Raw genomic sequence first — 21172 nt, forward strand, 5'->3', positions numbered from 1 at the left:
TGGGAAACAGTTGCCTGCGAGTGCTCCAATAGGAGCACAGCCTTTACCCAAGGTGTCATGGGCTTTGAAGACACTCAAACTCAGGACGCAAGGGAGAAACGTGCTAAGAGGAAGGCACGCTTGACAAATCCACACCGTGATCAACTCCCGCCTGGAAACCTATGTCCCCACTGTGGAAGGAGGTGTGGGTCCAGAATTGGCCTCCAGAGTCACTTACGGACTCATTGTTAAAAACGTGTTTATGGAAGACAATCTTACTTGGCTATGAGTCATCGTCAAAGAAGAAGAAAATATATTTATTCCAAGTGTTTTTATTATTTCTGATGTCCTGAGAATATACTATCGGCGAGAACGATGTGTTTTTGCATTAAAAACTGGCACTTTAGTCAAAATTGCCAAAGATTTCTAATGTTATCAGTTTACCTGTTGGTTTCCCAGTTCTTCTGAAAATGCCACTGTGGTGTAGAGGGTGGTCTTCATCCATGGAGACCTAAGTTTGAATCCTTACTTGGCCATGAAGCTCACTCTTTTGTGATCCTGAATATGCTGCATTCTCCCTTAGCCTAACCTTCCTTCCAGGATTGCTGCAAGGATAAAATGAAGCAATACCATTGCCACGCCTTTGAACGGATCAGATGCAAATAAAGATGCAGTACTCCAGTATTTAAGAATGTATGACGAACCTTTTCCATCAGACCAGTGGCTCAACTAGTCAAGCATCCTGTTCTCCAGTGGCCAAGCATATGCCTTCAGAACACCTGCAAGTGAGATCTGAGTGCAGAAGCACTCTCCTCTCTTGCTGCTTCCAGCAACTGATATCCAGAAGCACACTGCCTCAAAAACAAGGGTAGAATATCTGTTACAGATATTCTCAGTGCTCCCCAATACAGTCATACCTCATGTTACATTCGCTTCATGTTATGTTCTTTCTGGTTACGTCCCGAAGCAACCTGGAAGTACCGGAAATGGTTACTTCTGGGTTTCGCCACCCGCGCATGTGCAGACGCGCAAAATTACGTCACGCGCATGCGCAGAAGTGGCGAATTCAAAGTTCTTTGGCAAATTGTTAACACTTAAATAAAGAGTTCCCAACCTAAGTCAAATGCATAACAAAAATTACCATTCCACTCTGGTTCTCAGATCTTTACATGTGTGTTTATTGATTTGAGCCGATGTGACATGGATTTTATCTTACAGGAATCTGAAGCTGGTTGGAGTTAATGACAAAAGTATAATCAACACTGCATTTTACATACTGGAGAAAAGCGAAAATGAAAAATAAACGCCACAATCCGTTTTTAAATAAAAAACCTTCAAACGTAATCCTTCATATGTAAGAAATGGGTATGTTGAGAGCCCATGAACGTCGGTTAAAGACCAGCAGCAGCATTGGGGGAAGGGGGCAGATCACAGTCTCTTTCAACATCTGTTATATTTCCCCAAGCAGAGATGAGGGAGGGAATACACTGGTGTACACAATCGCACACACAGGCACGCCCTGACTCACACCGGACTTGCCTGACCTGTAAGAATTCGGAATGTGATTCTTGAAGACATCCTGAAAGACAGGAAGGCTGAGGAAACGGAAGTGGAGTCAAGTGAAATTTGTACTGGAAGGAACTTGGCATACTAAGCAGAACCAGTCTTGCCACAAGGAGTGCGTCCAGGCAAGACACACCGAAACTAACAGGTATCCCTCCAGCTATTTGGGTCACTTCCGCTCCCCAGCTGTGCAATTTCAATTTCAATTCTTCACCATCCCTTCAAATCCTTGGCCCCTGCCTAAGAGAGTTCTGGTCCACTAGGCCCCTTGCCATCTGGCGATACTCTTGTAGGAATGATGCTATAAAGCTATGAGCAGGCGGAGGAGTTAAACAGAGAAGCAGAGGCTGCCATGTCACCAGTTTCCATAAACTCAGACACTTCTGAAGAATAGGTGTCACCTAAAGAGTTCAGGATTCCAGAGGCAATCATTTTTCTTCTCCAATCTAAGGTTATGTAGCTGCCATCCTTTGTTCATGCTTAGCCTCTCTTCTAAATATGCTCAGTTGCTACACAACTACAAAATCTAACCAACGGGAGCATAGAAAAAGATAAGCCACAACACAAAACATCCTACATTTCACCATGATTTCTCGACGGGGAGCAACCAGTATAAAGAGAGGGAGACCAATACTATTGTCACAAAGAGACTGCTGTGGCCCCTGCAGCATAAATACCTACTCTGGGCGAACTCTTTTTCAATATTGATGGCTATTGTCAGGGATGTGGGAGAGTGGTGCCGCTCTCCTTAGGAAAAAAACCACAACTGTTTTCACAAAAGGACTACAGAATATATGCTTAGAGGCAAGGCTGTGGGAGCAGGTTAATCCCAATATTTTTTTCCCTTTCCATATTGAATTGATAGCAGCAAAGGAAACACAAGACAGGTATCAGGATGGTGACCTAGCAGAGAACAGCCTTTCACTGGCAAGCAAGGACACAGAACATCACAAAACACTCGTGCAGAATGCAATATAGGATAGACGCCCAAGGTCCAATTCATTGGTAACACCGTGAAAGAAAGGGACGTGCTCTCATTGTTTTAAGTTAGCCAAACTGCTTAGGAAGCTGGTTTTCTCCATACTGCAAGGCATCTGCATGGTTCTGCTTATAGGAGGCTGACATGCTGCTAGAGTGATGGATGAACTCAAATCAGAGATGCTACGCATGAGGAAGACGGGAGAGGGGTGCACACGTACCGCTGGGATCGGGGCCAAGGAAAGGAGGGCAAAGGGTGGGCAGAAAAGGCTCACAAATTAACAGAAATTAATATCTCCTTCATGCACAGGAGAGGGGGCTGCCGTCTTTAAAAAATAGGCAAATTTAAGATTAGTTGCTACGGGGAGAGCCACAGTTCCCTTTGGCAGTTCCGACAAGATCACTAGATAGCATCCTCTCCTCTCACTGGGCATTGATGGAAGAGACAGGTAGTATAATGGAAGGTGGGAACTTGGCAAACAGATCTCTCCACCCCAAAGCCCTGACCGCCGCAAAACACCAATGATTCTTCCCCCCAACGGATTAAATAAAACAACAGTAATAATTAATTTAAAATAAAGGTGCAAGGAATGATGGCATGAGATTATGTGGCTTGTTGTCCAGTTCTTCCTCCCTCTTCTTGCTTCTGTCTGACGCAGAAACGCCCTCCCAGAACAGTCATTTCAGGCCATCGCAACTGTGAGGACAGCGGCCGAGGGGCTCATTTGCCGTACACGCTTTCGTCACTGTAAGCCACATACAGAAAATAATCCTCCTCGTGATTATCCTGGGGAAATAAAAATGTGGGGTGGGAGGAAAGAGAGGAGCAGAAGTCAACATCATTGTAATCTAAATAATAATAATAATAATAATAATGATGATGTGGGACCTTGGGTTGCGGATGTAATCCATGACGGAGGCACATCTGCAACCTGCAGTGTTCGCATCCTTAAGTGCCACGTCTGTGCCGGTGTGATTTGGTCTTCTGCGCATGCGCAAGCAGCGAAACCCGGAAGTAACCCATTCCGGTACTTCCGGGTTTCCCGCAGTACGCAAGCCGAAAACACGTAACCTGAAGCGTCCGTAACACTGTATGACTGTACAGTAGTACCTCGGGTTACATACAATTCAGGTTACATACGCTTCAGGTTACGGACTCCATTAACCCAGAAATAGGACCTCGGGTTAAGAACTGTGCTTCAAGGTGAGAACAGAAATTGTGCTCCGGCAGCATGGCAGCAGCAGGAGGCCCCATTAGCTAAAGTGGTGCATCAGGTTAAGAACAGTTTCAGTTTAAGAACGGACCTCCAGAACAATTAAGTACTTAACCCAAGGTACCACTGTAATGATAATTTATTTATACCCCGCCCAACAGAATATTAAAAACACACACAAAATCGAACATTAAAAACTTCCCTAAACGGGGCTGCCTTCAGATGTCTTCTAAAGAAAAGTCAGATAGTTGATTATTTCCTTGACATCTGATGGTGTCAGATCATGTCTGATCAGCCCTCTGCCTGATTCCCTGTAACCTCATTTCTCGTAGCGAGGGAACCACCAGAATGCCCTCAGAGCTGGACGTCAGTGTCTGGGCTGAATGTTGGGGGTGGAGACGTTCTTTCAGGTATACTGGACCAAGGCCGTTTAGGGTTTTAAAGGTCAGCACCAACACTTTGAATTAGGCTCAAGCATGCTGGTCAAATGAGGCTGGTTATCCCACAGTAAGATGTTCTTCCATTTATCTAGGTGCAAACTATTTGTAAAACAGCAGTGCTTAAATGTCTGAAATATCTTTGCAAGGGTGGATGATAGGGAGAAAACCAAAACCGGCCCATGCCCCTGTGAACTCTCATTGGCCACATCCCTATGACTTCTTGGTAGCCCTATCGGGTCTAGTGGGCACCAGCTGCCACCAGTTCTCCCCCTGCTGTCAACACGTTGAATTGTGCTTGGAAACGTGCTGGGAGCCAATGTTATTCCTTGGTGTGGAGGAGGAGATAGGCTGTATGGAGAGATCCTTCTAACCTTTGGATCCAGCAACTGTTTAAAGATAAGGCAGGCTAGCTTCCTCTGTTGGGGGAGATAGGCTCTGTGATGGGCCATTAATGGAAACCAAGGACAGAGGCTCTGTATGAGCCACTAAATGGATGACACACACACACCCAAGCTCATGGTCAGTTAGAAGACAAAGCCAGAGTTTGGAGTGCAGTTTGGCAGCGATGTGACTCAGAAGTAAAGCAGCAAGCTGGAGAGAGAAAGAGTCAGAGCAACGCTTGAGAGCAATGTTTGATTTCTGTTTGAATCCAAGTCTGGGAGAAACAAGACCCTCTTGGGGTGCTGATGCTGTAAGGTAAAGGTAAAGGGACCCCTGACCATTAGGTCCAGTTGCGGATGACTCTGGGGTTACAGCGCTCATCTCAGTTTATTGGCCGAGGGAGACGGTGTACAGCTTCTGGGTCATGTGGCCAGAATGACTAAGCCACTTCTGGCGAACCAGAGCAGCGCATGGAAACGCCGTTTACCTTCCCACTGGAGTAGTACCTACTTATCTACTTGCACTTTGACGTGCTTTCAAACTGCTAGGTTGGCAGGAGCAGGGACTGAGCAATGGGAGCTCACCCCGTCGCGGGGATTCGAACCGCCGACCTTCTGATCGGCAAGTCCTAGGCTCTGTGGTTTAACCCACAGCACCACCCACGCCCCACGGATACTGTAGATATCTGTAAATAAGCCATCTATCATAAAGACACCACAGTCTCTGCTGTGCTTCATTCCCCAAAGGAAACCACAAACCCTGGGGTTTTTTTAAAGGTAGGCCTTCAGGTAAGTTGAGTTGTGCACAAAGGCTCGCATGCTTTCCACACCTTTGCATATTTTTGGTGACCTCCCCAATCTCCAAGCGGTGTGAGATTCCAGAGGCTCCAGGCACTCTGACCCAGGGTTTGTGGTTTCCTTTGGGGAATGAAGCAGTTTGGAAACCTTCATTTATACCAGGGTTTCCCAAACTTGGGTCTCCAGCTGTTATTAGGCTACAACTCCCATCATCCCTAGGTAGCAGGACCAGTGGTCAGGGGATGATGGGAATTGTAGTCCAAAAACAGCTGGAGACCCAAGTTTGGGAAACCCTGGTATAAATGAAGCTTTCCAAACTGCTTCATTCCCCAAAGGAAGCCACAAAGCCTGGGTCAGAGTGCCAAGTGTGGGAAACTGATTTATACTGAGCTGGTTCACATGCAATGCGAAACCATAGTTAAAAATAAACCATGGTTTAAAACCAATTTTCAGTGTGTTGATGAATGCTACTCTAATATTGTGGCTGCTTTGCCCCTCACCCCGCTCATCCTTTTCAGCAGCCAGAAGAAAACAAGTCACAGCACTGACCAGTGTCTGATTTGTTTATCTCCAAACAAACCATGAAAGGAAGCCGAGATTTGTTCCTGGCTTACTGCTTGTGGTTTGCACATGACGCTAAACCAGAAAGCTTATTTGTTTCCTCCCAAGTACTTAAAAGGAGAAGTGGTGGAACAGCACCATGGCATTTTAAGATGCACCAGCACATTGCCCATTTGCGGTAAACCATTATTTATTTTTAACTTTGGTTTCAGATTACATGAGAACCAGCGTATCGTGCTTGAAGCTTGAGGCAAAATGACAAAACTACAGCTATGCTGGTTCTTCCAAAAATGTTGGTCAGTTGTTTATAAAACCCAATAAAATGAATAAATAGGTAAAGGTAAAGGTACCCCTGCCCGTACGGGCCAGTCTTGACAGACTCTAGGGTTGTGTGCCCATCTCACTCAAAGAGGCCAAGGGCCAGGGCTGTCCGAAGACACTTCCGGGTCACGTGGCCAGCGTGACATCGCTGCTCTGGCGAGCCAGTGCCGCACACGGAAACACAGTTTACCTTCCCGCTAGTAAGCGGTCCCTATTTATCTACTTGCACCCAGGGGTGCTTTCGAACTGCTAGGTTGGCAGGCGCTGGGACCGAACAGCGGGAGCGCACCCCGCTGCGGGGATTCGAACCGCCGACCTTTCGATTGGCAAGCCCTAGGCACTGAGGCTTTAACCCACAGCGCCACCCGCGTCCCTAAATGAATAAATAATGTTGATCAATTAAAGATCAATTAAATTGATTAGTTCCTGACCCAGGTAAGATAAAGTTGCAGCACTCCTGCTAGAACGGTTTCATTATCATTTAACAAGGATTGTAAGACGCCCAAACAAAAGCAGTGTAGTGTATGCAGCTAGAGAAAAAGCCATACTGTACTGACAGAAGAGCTGGCCGGCCAGAGCTGGGTTGTTTTTCTGAAGGAGGTGCTTAAATCTACAGCAGTAGGAAGGAATTCAAAATACTGCAATCCACAGTTAGTATTATTTCTTTTACCAGTGAGAGAGCTCAGGATATGGGCACTAGAAGAAAGAGTTTTTAAAACAGATGATGCGCTCAAGGAGGAAAGTTGGTAGCTGCCAAACTATATGATAGCTAATAATACAGGTGAAACTCGGAAAATTAGAATATTGTGGAAAAAATCATTTATTTCAGTAATTCAACTTAAAAGGTGAAACTAATATATGAGATAGACTCATGACATGCAAAGTGAGATATGTTATAATTGTGATGTTTATGGCGTACAGCTGATGAAAACCCCAAATTAGCAATCTCAGAAAAAATAGAATATTAAATGAAATCAGCAAAAAAGGGGCCCAAACCAAGTACTGAATATTAGAATATTAAATTAAATCAGCAAAAAAGGGGGCCCAAACCAAGTACTGAGTACAGGTGCATGCTTCTACTTCTCAGAGGTCCAATATTGCTCTATTTGCAGTCCTTGTTTTGCTGATTTCCTTTAATATTCTAATTTTCTGAGATTGTTAATTTTCATCAGCTGTACGCCATAAACATCACAATTATAACAAATAAAGGCTTGACATATCTCGCTTTGCATGTCATGAGTTTCTCTCATATATTAGTTTCACCTTTTAAGTTGAATTACTGAAATAAATGAACTTTTCCACAATATTCTAATTTTCTGAGTTTCACCTGTATTTCCTCCATTTCCAGAGTATCTATCCTTATCCAACAGAGGAAGAAAACTACCAGGAACCATAAATCTCCCTATCTGTCTAGTATGAGAATTCTAATGACAGCACCTTCCCAGTGTGGTCTTCTTCCAAATGCTCACATAAAACAACTGAACTGCACAAGAAAAATATAAGATTCTTCTCAATAATTTGCAGGGCATGGAAGTGACATAAATTATTTTCCACAAAGGAGACTTGCACTTCTTGTCTGCTTGCTCCTTTGCTTATGAAACAATACAATGTACAATAGAGAAATGTAGGACAACTCTCTCTCTCCCTGCCTTATTCTAGATTTAGAAAATATGAGTTCTATTAAAGCAAAGTACGCCACCCAAGCTTACTGTATCTATGCAGAGTTGTGCCCTTCTGCTCTAGAACATCGCTTCTCCACAAATGACCTATGTGGTAACTTGATTTCTAACTTGAAATACTTCCATACAGCTTCCACCAAACAGGTAACACGATAATATAGTACTCCAAGTTTGTTTTTTAAATTAAATGTTCATCTGGGAACACTAATGGGCACCAGAGTGCCTGGGGCAACCCAGTCAGACGAGCAGGTGTAATGGTTCTAGGGGTTGCTCATGCGTAAGCTTGTCCCAACGTCTGGCTGGGTTGCCTGAGTGAACCTTTCCTGTCCGGGCAGCCACTCGCCCGTGACCGTCTCAATCGCTGGCAGAATCCGTCAGTGGGCGTTTCTTAAACTTCTTCCAGCAAAGAAGTTCTTTGACACCCAGTCTCCGCCTACTCTCCCTGTGCGGAAGCCTTCTGCGCAAGGAGGGCGTGGGCAGCGGAGGACCCCTTCTCTCCCTGCTGGTCCCCGGCAAGGAGTCATGGGATCTCCTCACCGATTCCCCCATCTCCCCCCCTTCTCCACTGGAGCTACGCTGATTCTGTCCCCCAGAAGATGGGCTGCCCCTCCCACTCCCGGGACGCTCTCTGGGATCCCTTCGGAGCTTGCTCTCTCCCTCGGACACTGGTGGCAGTTCCCTGACAGCAAGGTACAAATCATCATCACCATCATCTTTATTTCTCTGACACTGACAAAGTTTCTCCTCCTCTTGATGTTGAAATATATTTTAATTACTTACAGACGGGCCAGCATCACTCTAGATATCAGATCGTACTGCGTTCCAAGGAAAGCTCCGAGCAACACAAGCTATTCAGCTGAATTTGGCTACTGATCAGCCCAGGAATTAATTCAGAAGTTTAGCCTAAGCATCTCCAGGATATGACCTTAATAGCTTGCCCTGGAGGATGATACCTCCCTGTTTGGTTAATAATAGAAAATGTCCTTTAGGCAGGCAAGATAATTAATTAGTAACTAGGTTTCCTAATTCTCCTCCCTCAGAGGGAATATTTTCTTTCCTGTTTTTGGGGTGGTTTTTTTTTTTTTTTTTGCAGATTAATGGAGAGTTTGTTGCATTATTTAATTATTTTAATTCATTTTCTTACATTTATGTCCTGCCACGTCTCCTGTCCTGGAAGAAAGTGTGGTACGTGTGTTTTCCAGACAGGAGCTGACCAGACCTGTTGAGTTTTACCCAGGTGGTGGCTTCATGTGCCTTCATACCATATTCTTGGGAAATTCTTCTGAACTAAGTCAGTTCGGAGGAGTCTGCAGCCTCTTGCAAGTTTGCACGTTCTGAGCCTTTCATTTCATACTGCCCACAGAACCAGAACGTGTCACGCAACAAGCTATTATTAAGCTCCAGGAAGTCCACCATTAGGATGGAATGACATCCTCTTACTTACTTCGTACAGCTGGCCCATCGTAGCGCTGGTGGGAGGAATGGTGTTGTTGACAAAGAAGAACAGGGCGTCCTCTGGCCTCAGGTGGATTCGCTTTCGGATCAAGAAGTAGAACTGGCCAACTACAGTTGGTGGGGAGAGGAAGAGTAAAAAAAAAAAAAAAAGCTATATTGGCAATCACTCAAATTTCAAAACCCAGCACAGCATGGGTAGGCAAACTAAGGCCCAGGGGCCGGATCCAGCCCAATCGCCTTCTAAATCCGGCCTGCGGATGGTCTGGGAATCAGCGTAGTTTTTACATGAGTAGAATGTGTCCTTTTATTTAAAACGCAACTCTGGTTTATTTGTGGGGCCTGCCTGGTGTTTTTATATGAGTAGACTGTGTGCTTTTACAGGGGTACTTCAGGTTACATATGCTTCAGGTTACAGACGCTTCTGGTTACGGACTCCACTAACCCAGGAATAGTACCTCAGGTTAAGAACTTTGTTTCAGGATGAGAACAGAAATCATGCAGCAGTGGCGCAGCGGCAGTGGGAGGCCCCATTAGCTAAAGTGGTGCTTCAGGTTAAGAACAGTTTCAGGTTAAGAACAGACCTCCGGAACGAATTAAGTTCTTAACCCAAGGTACCACTGTATTTAAAACGCAACTCTGGGTTATTTGTGGGGTATAGGAATTTGTTCATTTTTCCCCCTTCAAAATATAGTCCGGCCCCCCACAAAGTCTGAAGGACAGTGGACCGGCCCCCTGCTGAATAAATTTGCTGACCCCTGATGTACAGTTTCAGAGATAAATAGCTGAGGGACAACATTTCCCCACATATACGTGTCCAGATGCCGAGATCTTTCTTGGAGGCCCTATTCTGGTAACCCCGGACTTCTCAAGTGAGGTGGAGGGTGACAAGAGAGGTCCTTCTCAGTTGTGGCCCCCCAGTTCTGGAACACTCTCCTCTCAGAAGATTAATCTGGCATCTACTCCCACGCTTTGTGATAACAAGACTTGATTTGCCCAGTGCTTCTGAAACATTAACCTTTTTTTAAAAAAAACAACAACCATTGTTCTATCCTCCTGCTACATTGCTCTAGTTTTGTGTTACCTGACTCCTGTTTTATTATGTATACTTTTAGTTTCTTACTGAAATTCTTATTGCTAGCTGCCCTGAGATCATCGCTGAGGGGAGAGATACACAAGTACTAAGTGAGACTCTTAATCTCAAGGTTCAAGACACATGTTGGGCAAAAGATTCCACAACGCACACGTAAACTGGCTGTAAAGTAACATAGCATTATATATAATAAAATTGTAATTTAATCGTCATATCAAAATATTGCAAACCACAGTTCCTGATGGCAATAACGTATCATATTACTATTAACCTTCTATATGTTTTTGTTGTCGTGAAGTCCAAGGATAGTCAAGTCTCTGACTGGCAACTTCTGCATTTCTGTGGACTATTTCAGCTGAAAAAACCTACTGAAAAATCTCCTGGAAACCTTGTCGCTGAAGAAGCCCAATGGGCAAAACAGGGGTACAGTGGTGCCCCGCAAGAAGAATGCCTTGGAAGACGAAAAACTTGCAAGACAAAAGAGTTTTCCGTTTTCTGAGTTGCTTCGCAAGATGGATTTCCCTATGGGCTTGCTTCGCAAGACGAAACGTCTTGCGCCTTTTTTTTTTTAAACCGCCAATGCATTCCTATGGGAAACCGTCAATACACATTGGTGCTTCGCAAGACGAAAAAACTCGTAGAACGAAAAAACTCGCAGAATGAATTAATTTCGTCTTGCGGGGCACCACTGTATATGTCCTGAGAACTGGTCTATCATCAGCTGCCTTATTGTTCCTAAGTAGCTCTGTTTGTTACACTCTCGAGACATAGGACTGTGCAGAAGGCAAGTTCATTTGTTACACTTTTAAGACATAGGACGATGCAGAAGGAAGATATCAGTATGAAATGGCATTGCCAACAGGAACTGTACATTGTAATCATTGGACTTGGCAATCTTTGGACCTGACCATCCTTGGACTTTACGACAACAAAAACATACAGGAGCTTAATGGTAATATGATATATTATTGCCATCAGGAACTGTGCTTTGCAATTTTTTGATATGACTATTAAATTGACAGGCTCTAAAGAGCCAAAGAAGTAAAATGGATACAGTGGCATAGCGTGGGTTGTCAGCACCCGGGGCAAGGCAAGTAATTTGCACCCCCCCCCCACTGCACTGTCCCTCCCCCAGATAGTCCCTCGCTCTCTCTCCGCACCGCACGCCTGGCACCCTCCCCTCCACAGTGGGCGGCGACCCGGCGGCTCGGATCGGATTCGCACAGCCAGCACTGCAGTGAGAGAGAGTGAGTGAGCCAGGTAGGGGCAGAGAGCTGCGAGTGCGAGCGCCCCCCCCCCCCAGATTTTGCACCCGGTGCAGCCGGCCCCCCCTGCACCCCCCACGCTACGCCACTGAATGGATAATAATGTGATTATATATGTGCAAATGGAAAATTTTAAAAAAAATTTAAAAAAAAAATTATAAAATGGTGATTTTCTTGAGTCAAAATGAGAGTACCCCTGCCCCCCCTTTTTAGCACTGTTGTTGTTATTTTGTAGTGCCAAAATCCCTCCAACTTGTGCTGTAGCACTCTTTGGACGGATGGCTTGCAACACTTCTGCGGATTCTGTTCAAACCACCCAGTGCTCTGCTCTTTCGATATATGCACTCCCAGAGGCAGCTACAATTACTGGGGGGGGCACTGGACCAGGCCAATGACTCCTACTCTTGATCTGTCAGTCACCTCTGCCCAAGAAAAAATATCCTGCTGTATTGTGCGGGGAAGTGATATAGAAAGTGCGGAAATGAGAGCTAAGTTCACCCGCTGGTGTGTCTCCTGTTAACTTCACCCACACAACGTACCTTGCTAGTTTTAAAAAATATATGGTTCCCATATACAGTGGTGCCTCGCAAGACGAAATTAATTCGTTCCGCGAGTCTCTTCGTCTAGCGGTTTTTTCGTCTTGCGAAGCAACCCTATTAGCGGCTTAGCGCTATTAGCAGTTTAGCAGCTATTAAAGGCTTAGCGGATTAGCTTCTAAAAGGCAATTAGCGGTTTAGCGGCTTAGAAAAAGGGAGTGGGGAGCGGGAAAAAATCTCAAGACTCGCAAGACATTTTCGTCTTGCGAAGCAAGCCCATAGGGAAATTCGTCCTGCGAAGCGCATCGAAAAACAGAAAACCCTTTCGTCTAGCGGGTTTTCCGTCTTGCGAGGCACCACTGTAATGCAACCTAGGGAAGTTATAAGTGCCATCATGGTGAAATTTAAATTCAGAACTGCAATTTCCCCACTGATCAATCTTACTTAGATTTGTTTTACAGAACCATAAAAGAATAAATACTTAGTATGCAAGAGGATAAATGGCCAGGACACAATTCTCTGCTGGGGGGGGGGGGGGAGGGCAAAGTAACCACAAGGTTAGCTTTGTTTTGTTATTTTGGTCCTAATTGGGGGATGACAACTAGCAGATGGATGGCCTGTAATCTCTATTCTGGATGCTTAGCAGCTGAGAAATCTGAACGCTGGCAACTGTTATAAACAAAAATTGCCCTTTTCCCTTATGGGGTATCCAAGAGCCCATATAGAGTCCTTACATAGGTTCCCCATTGGTAGGAGAAAAATAACAGAGGCCAACCAGAGAATGCTGAGAAGCAAAGCAGCTAGTAAGCCTGATCTTTATTGTTCTGTTGCAAAAGGGTGCTCCCCTCACCCTCAGGAGAGAGGAGGGATCCAGAAAAATGGTGCACAAGGCCTTATAAAGACTTTTGAAATTGCCACCCTGTAGATCAAGACCACCCCCCAGATACATCATACCTACATCACAGAAAAGGGGGTCTAAAACAGAAATTTGAATGTTGTTTTTCTCCTGTTGTTGTTTATCTCCTGTCTGGCAGGTTACTTGATTGGATTGCCTGGGGAGCCTGGCCATTCTTTTGTAGTGATAAATACTTAGTTCCTGGGCCAGGTCTCAGGCTCACACCCTATTCATATCTTAAATGTGTCCTTAAGACAGGATTTGTGAGGAAAGAGACAATGGGGAGGTTTCCCACTTTGACCTTGCAGAGAAAACATTTGGTCAGTTTAGGAATCAAAATGGTTCCAGGTCGGTCTTCCTGTGCTGATCTATGTATGTGCATAGTTGGTACACTTATGAACATTACCATATATCTAAGACCATAAAATTCCTATCACACAACCTGTTAAGGTTGTTTTCAAGAACGGTTGGATACGTTCACCCAAGGTGCGGATAACCACTGAGTTAAAATTCCATGAAACTGCATTCACCAGAGTTTCTCACGCTGTGCTATGAAGATAACAAAACGTTTTCCCAAAGGCAATGAGACCGAGAGAAAGAGGAGGCCACCAACTCTTATCACTTGTTGAAAAACCTCCCTTAAATACCAATGCAAAAATAGATTATGGGATGTGACTTGTTTACCTGTGAGATCAGATGGGACAAGGTACTTCCTCTTGTCCAGATCGGGTACTCTGGCTTTAGGTGCCTTCTCCACAATAACCTGGACAAAAAAAGGAGCAGGAAGAAAAATAAGAACAAAGAGAACAAGAGAAGCTATGCCACCTTTCCCTGTGCCTGCAAATTCTCCCTGTAGAGCTTAATAAGGAAAGGATGCATGTCAAAATTCAAGCTATGTAAAACAGAAATGTGAGGGTCCGCAGTTGGATTAGAAAGAAAATATCCCATGAACTTTCCACAGTAGGAACACAAGTCGCATAACAAGAAAAATAGCAACAAGCAATGATTGTTTACATCCACAAACTTTTGACTCCATAGTTTCTAAGGCTACCTGATACTTACACATATATAAATCTGAGTTATTCATACGCAACTTCATTCAGTCTGTTAAAGCTGCTGTTTTGAATGTGCATTATATATATATATACACACACACACACACACACAGTGCTGCTAGTGGGTCTAAACCTCAAAATCAGTTTTGAACTTTAATTATTATACATTTTTTTCCCCTCAGAAATGTTTCTAATTTTGTGTTAGTACAGAGTGACTCTGAATATATTGCAAAAGAAATTACTTAAACAACTTTACATTTGCCTGTAAAACTTCAAAACAACTGCTTTCAGATACGCTGGTGGCAAAATGTGTTGTCCTTCACCCAAAATGTGCTATCCTTGACCCAATATATCTCTATCTAGACACCATTTTTAAAAAAAACTTTCCTTGGGCTGCCTCTAAGGGAAAGCTTGTTGAAATTACTATGTGGTGCAGGCACACTGCATCTTTCGCCTAGCAAATTTTCTCACTTGAGCCTACTTTTATCCTTTACCTTTTATATCAAAACAAGTCTCAAATCTTTGTCTCAATAACATGGCCATGGAATATTTATTTACCTCCACTGAATAAGTTTAAATTCCCCCGACTCCATGAATTAGTCAAATTTAAAAACAACAACCCAACAACTGTTGAATTGTTAGCTTTCCTAATTTTCCACAGCAAGCATTCCATGGGGTCAGGTTGGTCACTGCATGAAAACCTGTCCATTTCATTAGTTTCCCCTAGTTCATATAACAAGACATATATATTGAATTTTATAGACCTAACTGGTGCACAGAGAGAGAGAGAGAGAGAGAGAGAGAGAGAGAGTGTGGGTGTGTTACAGGGGGTAGGAAACCAATGAGTTAAGAGACAAAGGATGGGGGGGGGGCAGGGGAGCAGGGCTGGATCCAGTGGGAGCTAAGGCTCTGCACATGTATTTTTCACATGGCAAAGACCACCAAAGAAGGTGCTTTGAGGCACAATGAGATAATCCTGTTTGTTTGCGTTATTTCTTCTGAAATTAAGGAGGACCACTGAAGGTATCTTGCACAGGGACCCTGCAAAATCCTGAACCACCAGTCCAAGAGGACATGCACTATGCAGTACGAAAACAAACTAGGTGGTTAAGGTTGCAGCCTTCTTGCGTTAGTAAAACGTAAGAAGATCACAAATACATTTGAGCTGAAAGGTATCATCTCAGCTATCGCCACCTCTTTCTCATCCCTTGTCCTCTCTTATGCCTAATTTAAAACTCTGCAATGTTTTGTTTTGTTTTTTTTAAAAAATATAGCTGCAGAAAGCAAAGATCTCATAAACAGAATAGCAAACTCAGTTCACTGGGGGGGATCATTATGTAGCCATGCACAGGAGGGAGACTTGGGGGAACCCCAAGAGCTGTAAAAGTAGCGGGGGGGGGGACTCAGTGTAGTGAGAACTGAGCATGTGCAAAGGGCACAGAATGATGACCAAGGATGCAGAATAGGAAACAGGAGAGGAAGTGGAATGGAAAGAAACAGAATGTTTAGGAAGCATGGCTGGCTGGCTGGCTCCTCCTGAACAGGAACCTTCCACAATCATTTTGTTGCAGGCCCTACTTGTTTTGCAGAAAACAAAGCTAACGCAGGCTCTTGGCAGATATGTCTGGCATTAGGTAGCATCTGCTGTGGCCACAGATCTGTTATAGAAAGGAAAAGGGGGCATGCTGGGTGCACTGCAGTGGAAAAGCCGGTGGAACTGAAACCAGCCTTCAGAAGAGAGGAAACGCAAGGATGCTCTGGCCGACCCTTGCCAGTCGTTTCAAAGGATCTTCCCACACAGACTATTGTAGCTTTTGGTACACGAAGCCTGTCCTTTGCCACTGTGGATTTTATTTCTGGTACAGGCCAGAGGGAGCCTCACCAGACACCTCCTGCATGAAGCTGAGAAACGCCCTGAACAGTCACACAACAACAAAAACAAAGGCCTCAGACGGGATCGTCTTCCATTCTTCCTGGAAATGAAGCGCCATACTAGGCCAAAAGCACTAGCCACAAACTCGGGCTGCCTTATGCTTTCCCCACACAGCCCTATTCCAGCCTTGGCCTAAATCCCCTACTCTTCCAGCCCTCAGTTACACAGTCTGTTCTTCCAGTTCTGAGATTGTTTACCGCTTTATCATCACCATCATCATGCCAGACATTCATCCCCAGGAATTCCCCTTGGGCTGATGTACTGCAAGTGCCTCCGAAATTGCTGCACTGATCTGATCCTGTGTCATCTCCCTTCAATGTGGGAACACCCCCACTAACCAGGCTAAGTTGTTGCCAAGAACATCTGACAGGTTGTGAATATTTCGACACAAGTACCCAACCGCTCCTATAAGGCAACCTCAGCTTGCCCATCTGCCAACCGGGGGAAGGGGGGAAACAACATTAATGAAACGAAACTATCTTGGCGGCAAGGGGCACATGACGAAGGAGGAAAATAATACGCTATGATATTCTGAATTGACGCTCATTTCGTTCCGGCTTACACAAATATCCCGAGTCATGGAAACATTGTGAAGCAAGGTGCGCACTACCGCAATCACGGATTGCTTTGAAGGGCCAGAAAAAGATGGGGCAAATGTGAGGCGCTTGTGAGACCATGACTTTGCTTTTCCTGCGTCCTCCCCGCTCCAGTCGCCTGCTTATTCCTCTGGCACTGAAGGACCAGGAGATGGAGAGGCTCCAAAAGCAGGCCAGAATCTAGGGGAGGGGGAAAGAGATGCATCTCAACATTTGGGATGGCGGAGGGGGGAGAGAGCTCCTGAATCTCCTTCTGAAGGTGACATCATTAACACATCCATTGTCCTTCTGCCTCCATGTTTGCTTGGCGGCGCGTCGGGGGGGGGGGGGGTGACGAGGGAGGTGGCACAGGGGATTTAACTCCTTCCTCTCCACCAGACCTCAAGTCCAGGAAAGCGCAGGAGCCTTTGCATTCCGGCCCTCTAATATTGGGAACCTGGCAGGCCAAAGGCACCCGTCTCCTCCCTCCCTTAAACCTTTAAGCCTGCTTCCCCCGCCTCCAAACAAACCCCCAGCCAAGATCATGCACACACAAAAAAGGCACAAATGATTGCGCCACTCACAGGCACCCGATCTGGATATTTCTTCCGGATTTTCTCTCCTTCTTTTTTCCTGTACTCGAAAGGGTGGTCTTCCTTGTATTGGAACTTCATGGCTTGTCCCAAGACGCCAAGTTTCTTCTTTTCTTTCCCACCCCCTCTTTTCCTCCTTTTCTCTCCTCTTCCCTCCGAACCGGCAGCTCGCAATGCCTGCAAGGATCTGGCGGACGAAAAGCGATCCCGACGCTGCAGCCCCGCGCGCGATCCTCTAGCTCGCTTGTTTCTCCAAGCAGCTGATCAAAGGCGACTCAGTGCGCACGCGCGCGCCTTCCGAGCCCGGGCATTGTGACGTCGCCGGCGCCGAATCTGCATCGGCCTCCCGCCGGCCCGCCTCTTAGATTGCACCATCGCAAGGGCTGGGAGGGCCGCCCGCCTGCAAAAACGCACGCCGAGTCTCTCGGCTGAAGCTCCGGCTGCACCGTCCTCGAGAAGATCGCCGTCCTGGTGCCACAACCAAGTGCCTTGCAGTTCTGCTGGCTGCTAACGGGGAAGGGTGGCAAAAGCGTCACATTTCCTGGGCCAGCAACCCTCGGGGTGGTCAGTGGAGAGCTCCCACTGCCCCCCATTAAAGGAGCTGCGAAGTCCCGTCTTGGCTGGTGGGAAAGTTATACCATAGGATGTAAAACAGTAAATTGATGGTGATAAGTATACACACTCACAGGTGTTTTGCATGCTATAGTATAGATATAAATCTGGGCATGTGGATATAAATAGATATCAACCTTGCTTTTGAAAAAATTATTGACATGTTTATAATAAAGGTAAAGGGACCCCTGACCATTAGGTCCAGTCGTGGCCGACTCTGGGGTTGCGGCGCTCATCTCGCTTTATTGGCCGAGGGAGCCGGCGTGCAGCTTCCGGGTCATGTGGCCAGCATGACTAAGCCGCTTCTGGCGAATCAGAGCAGCGCACAGAAACGCCGTTTACCTTCCTGCACTTTGACGTGCTTTTGAACTGCCAGGTTGGCAGGAGCAGGGACTGAGCAATGGGAGCTCACTCCGTCGTGGGGATTTGAACAACAAACCTTCTGACTGGCAAATCCTAGGCTCTGTGGTTTAACCCAGAGCTCCACCCGTGTCCCTTAATTATAGGGATAGAACTACCTAAATTGTATAGAAATTTATCCATGTATACGACTACAGCAGCAAGAACGCTACTTGCCCCAAAATGGATAGAAGCAGAAGTCCCAGCAAAGGAAGAATGGATACAAAGACATACGGAATATGCAGGAATGGTGAAACTTATCGGAAAAATAAGAAATTAAGATAACAAACTTTTTATAAAAGAATGGAAATGGTTTATTGAATATTTGCAGATAATTGTAAACAGATAAAGACAGTGGCAGGATTATTGTAATAACCTGCAGTTACATAAGTGTGTGTGTGTGTGATAAATAAAAGAATAAGTTACCGGTAAGTTAATTTGGATAGGCATGTATTCGACAAGTGCCAGAGTGCATGAAAATGTTGTTTACCTTCCCGTCGCAGTGGTACCTATTTATCTGCTTGCACAGGGATGCTTTCAAACAGCTAGGTTGGCAGGAGCTTGGACAGAGCAATGGGAATTCCCTCCACCGCGGTGATCTGACCTCCGGGCTGTTCTTTCCAAGAGGGAGAGGGCAGGTGGGCAAGCCGTGCAGGTAGCTGCTCCTAGTCGCTGTCATTTGTATACAAGCAAGCATGTACATTACCCAGTTTAAAAATTGTGACCTATGAGAACAGCAGGATAGGTTTAAACGGGGGATATTTCCTTCCGTGTTTTTGTAGCCAGAAAGAGCAATCTAGCTACAGCCTCTGTTAATCATTTGCTCAGACTGGGCAAAAGATAGGCCATGCAAGCCTAGCAGGTTTTCCAAATGCTTCTCATGCCTATGGGGCCAATTCTATGGCGAGATGGCCACCTGTCATGGATGCTTTAGTTGAGATTCCTACATTGCACGGGGTTGGACTAGATGACCCTCGGGTTCCCTTCCAACTCTACAATTCTATGATTCTGTGGTTCTGTTATTCTAAGTGGGCATGGCGGTCAGAAGCAGCCATCCTTGCTGCTCAGGGTAGCCCATCCATGAGGCAAAGAGACAGCCACCTTAGGCAGAGGAATCCATGGGGCGCCTCCATTGGTGTGCCCTCCTCACCACTACCCTCTCTGCCACAGAAGCACCTACGGTGGCTTCCAGGTTCCAATGATACCTTGTTAACCCCTTACTCAAGGAAACAATGGCGGCTCAAGGAGGCCAGGCCCAGTGAGCACAGGAACTTGCCCTGGTCAATCTTGCCCCATGAGACTAAAGGCCTTTCCACAGTTACTGAATTCTCCTCCTCTCCCAGATCCTTCCCAAGCAATCTGAGACAGTGGTCATGCCTGTCTTTGCTCCTCTCTCTTCATACCTCTTCTGGTTCTGGGAGAACAGTAGAGAAGGGAGCTGGTCGCTGCAGGAGGAGGAGGCACACTGCCTTCTTCACCAGCCTGACTCATCCCTGCCTTTTGAACACCCTCCTCTCCAGCTTCCGCTTCTGCCTCTGGTTCCGGACATCTCTCTGTCGCAGACTCTCTCTGTTACCTCTTCAGCTTCAGACACTTCCTCCCAGACTGCTCCCTCTTCTCCCCCTGACCACTCATTGTAGTCCCACCACCAATCCCCAGGCTCCGAGTCTTCTTAACCTTGGGGGTTCCCCAGCTGGTGGCTCCCTCTACACTTCTGCACCAAACCAAGTCCATGACAGGGGCCTTGCTTAGAGTGTTGGACTAGGACACAGGAGGCCAGGGTTCACTCAGCCATCAAGCTCAATGGGTGACCTTGGGCCGGTCATGGTATCTCAGCCTTACCTACCTCTCAGCGTTGTTAGGGAGGAGGAGAACCATAAACATCAGCCTTGGAGGAAAGGTGGGATAGAAATGGAACAAACACATAAACGATGCAAGGATTATTGACCAGTGTTTCCTTGCCTTAAAGCATGGGTTCCCAGATTTTGGTCCATGGACTAGCTGGTCCACAGCACATAAGCATTAAAAATTAACATTGATTTTTAATTGTATTTTTGCTGCTATTCCTTATATTGTGTTTTCTTTTATTGCCATTTGAATTTTACGGAAGGCAAATGATAATACAATCAAATATGGTATAAGAAATAAAACGGGCATTAAAAATACAGCTACAAAGAAAAAACTGTCTAGCACAGGGCAACACAATTGCTACAGCAGGGAGGAAAAATAATTAAGTGATCCACCAATACCATTAGCAATTTTCAAGTGATCCATGTGGGGGGGGGAGAGAATTTGGGAACCACCAGATTACAGAAGCACATGTGGTTTTCAGTTGGACACCATCACCTAACACTCACCAGCTGAAATTGTCTGAGATCTTTATTATTTCCTCCCCCCCCCCCAATAATTTTTTATTAATTTTTTTCCAAATATCTTAAACACAATACAGCTTAACAATATTATTCTCCTTTCAATCTATATCTTATCCGAATTAACTTCCCTCCATTCCTGGCTTCTCTACATGGCACTTACTTAAGCATGATTACTACGTATACATTCTATAAATGTCTAGAATCCCTTAATAAATTTGTGTATTATACTTTAGACATACCTTCCTTATTATATTACAGCATTACATCATGTGGTCTAACCAAGTGTTTACAATAAAACATTATGAGTTTAATTTCAATCCTGTGAGTGTCTTTATTTATGTAGTTTTCTCTAAGTATACCATAAATTTGGACTGTTCTTTTTGGAATTTCTCATCGCCCTGCTGTCGGATTCTTCCAGTTAGCCTCGCTATTTCCGCAAAAAATTATAATAATAAAAAAAGATAAAAAGGGATCTTTGT

The 21172-nt window shown here is 45.3% G+C and overlaps 1 protein-coding gene across 1 annotated transcript; it reads right to left on the minus strand.

Annotated features, from left to right (window-relative positions):
* Nucleotides 1-1133: 1133 nt before the first annotated feature.
* Nucleotides 1134-19397, minus strand: GABARAPL1 (GABA type A receptor associated protein like 1). Its single transcript, XM_083420904.1, has 4 exons — nucleotides 17302-19397; nucleotides 13839-13917; nucleotides 9358-9476; nucleotides 1134-3307 (listed from the first exon to the last, which is right to left on the minus strand). The coding sequence occupies exons 1-4, from the start codon at nucleotides 17389-17391 to the stop codon at nucleotides 3242-3244; spliced, it is 354 nt and encodes a 117-aa protein (XP_083277030.1). The 5' UTR covers nucleotides 17392-19397; the 3' UTR covers nucleotides 1134-3241.
* Nucleotides 19398-21172: the final 1775 nt, after the last annotated feature.

Source organism: Podarcis tiliguerta, assembly GCF_965153285.1.
Source record: "Podarcis tiliguerta genome assembly, chromosome: 17".
NCBI classification, from domain to species: domain Eukaryota; kingdom Metazoa; phylum Chordata; class Lepidosauria; order Squamata; family Lacertidae; genus Podarcis; species Podarcis tiliguerta.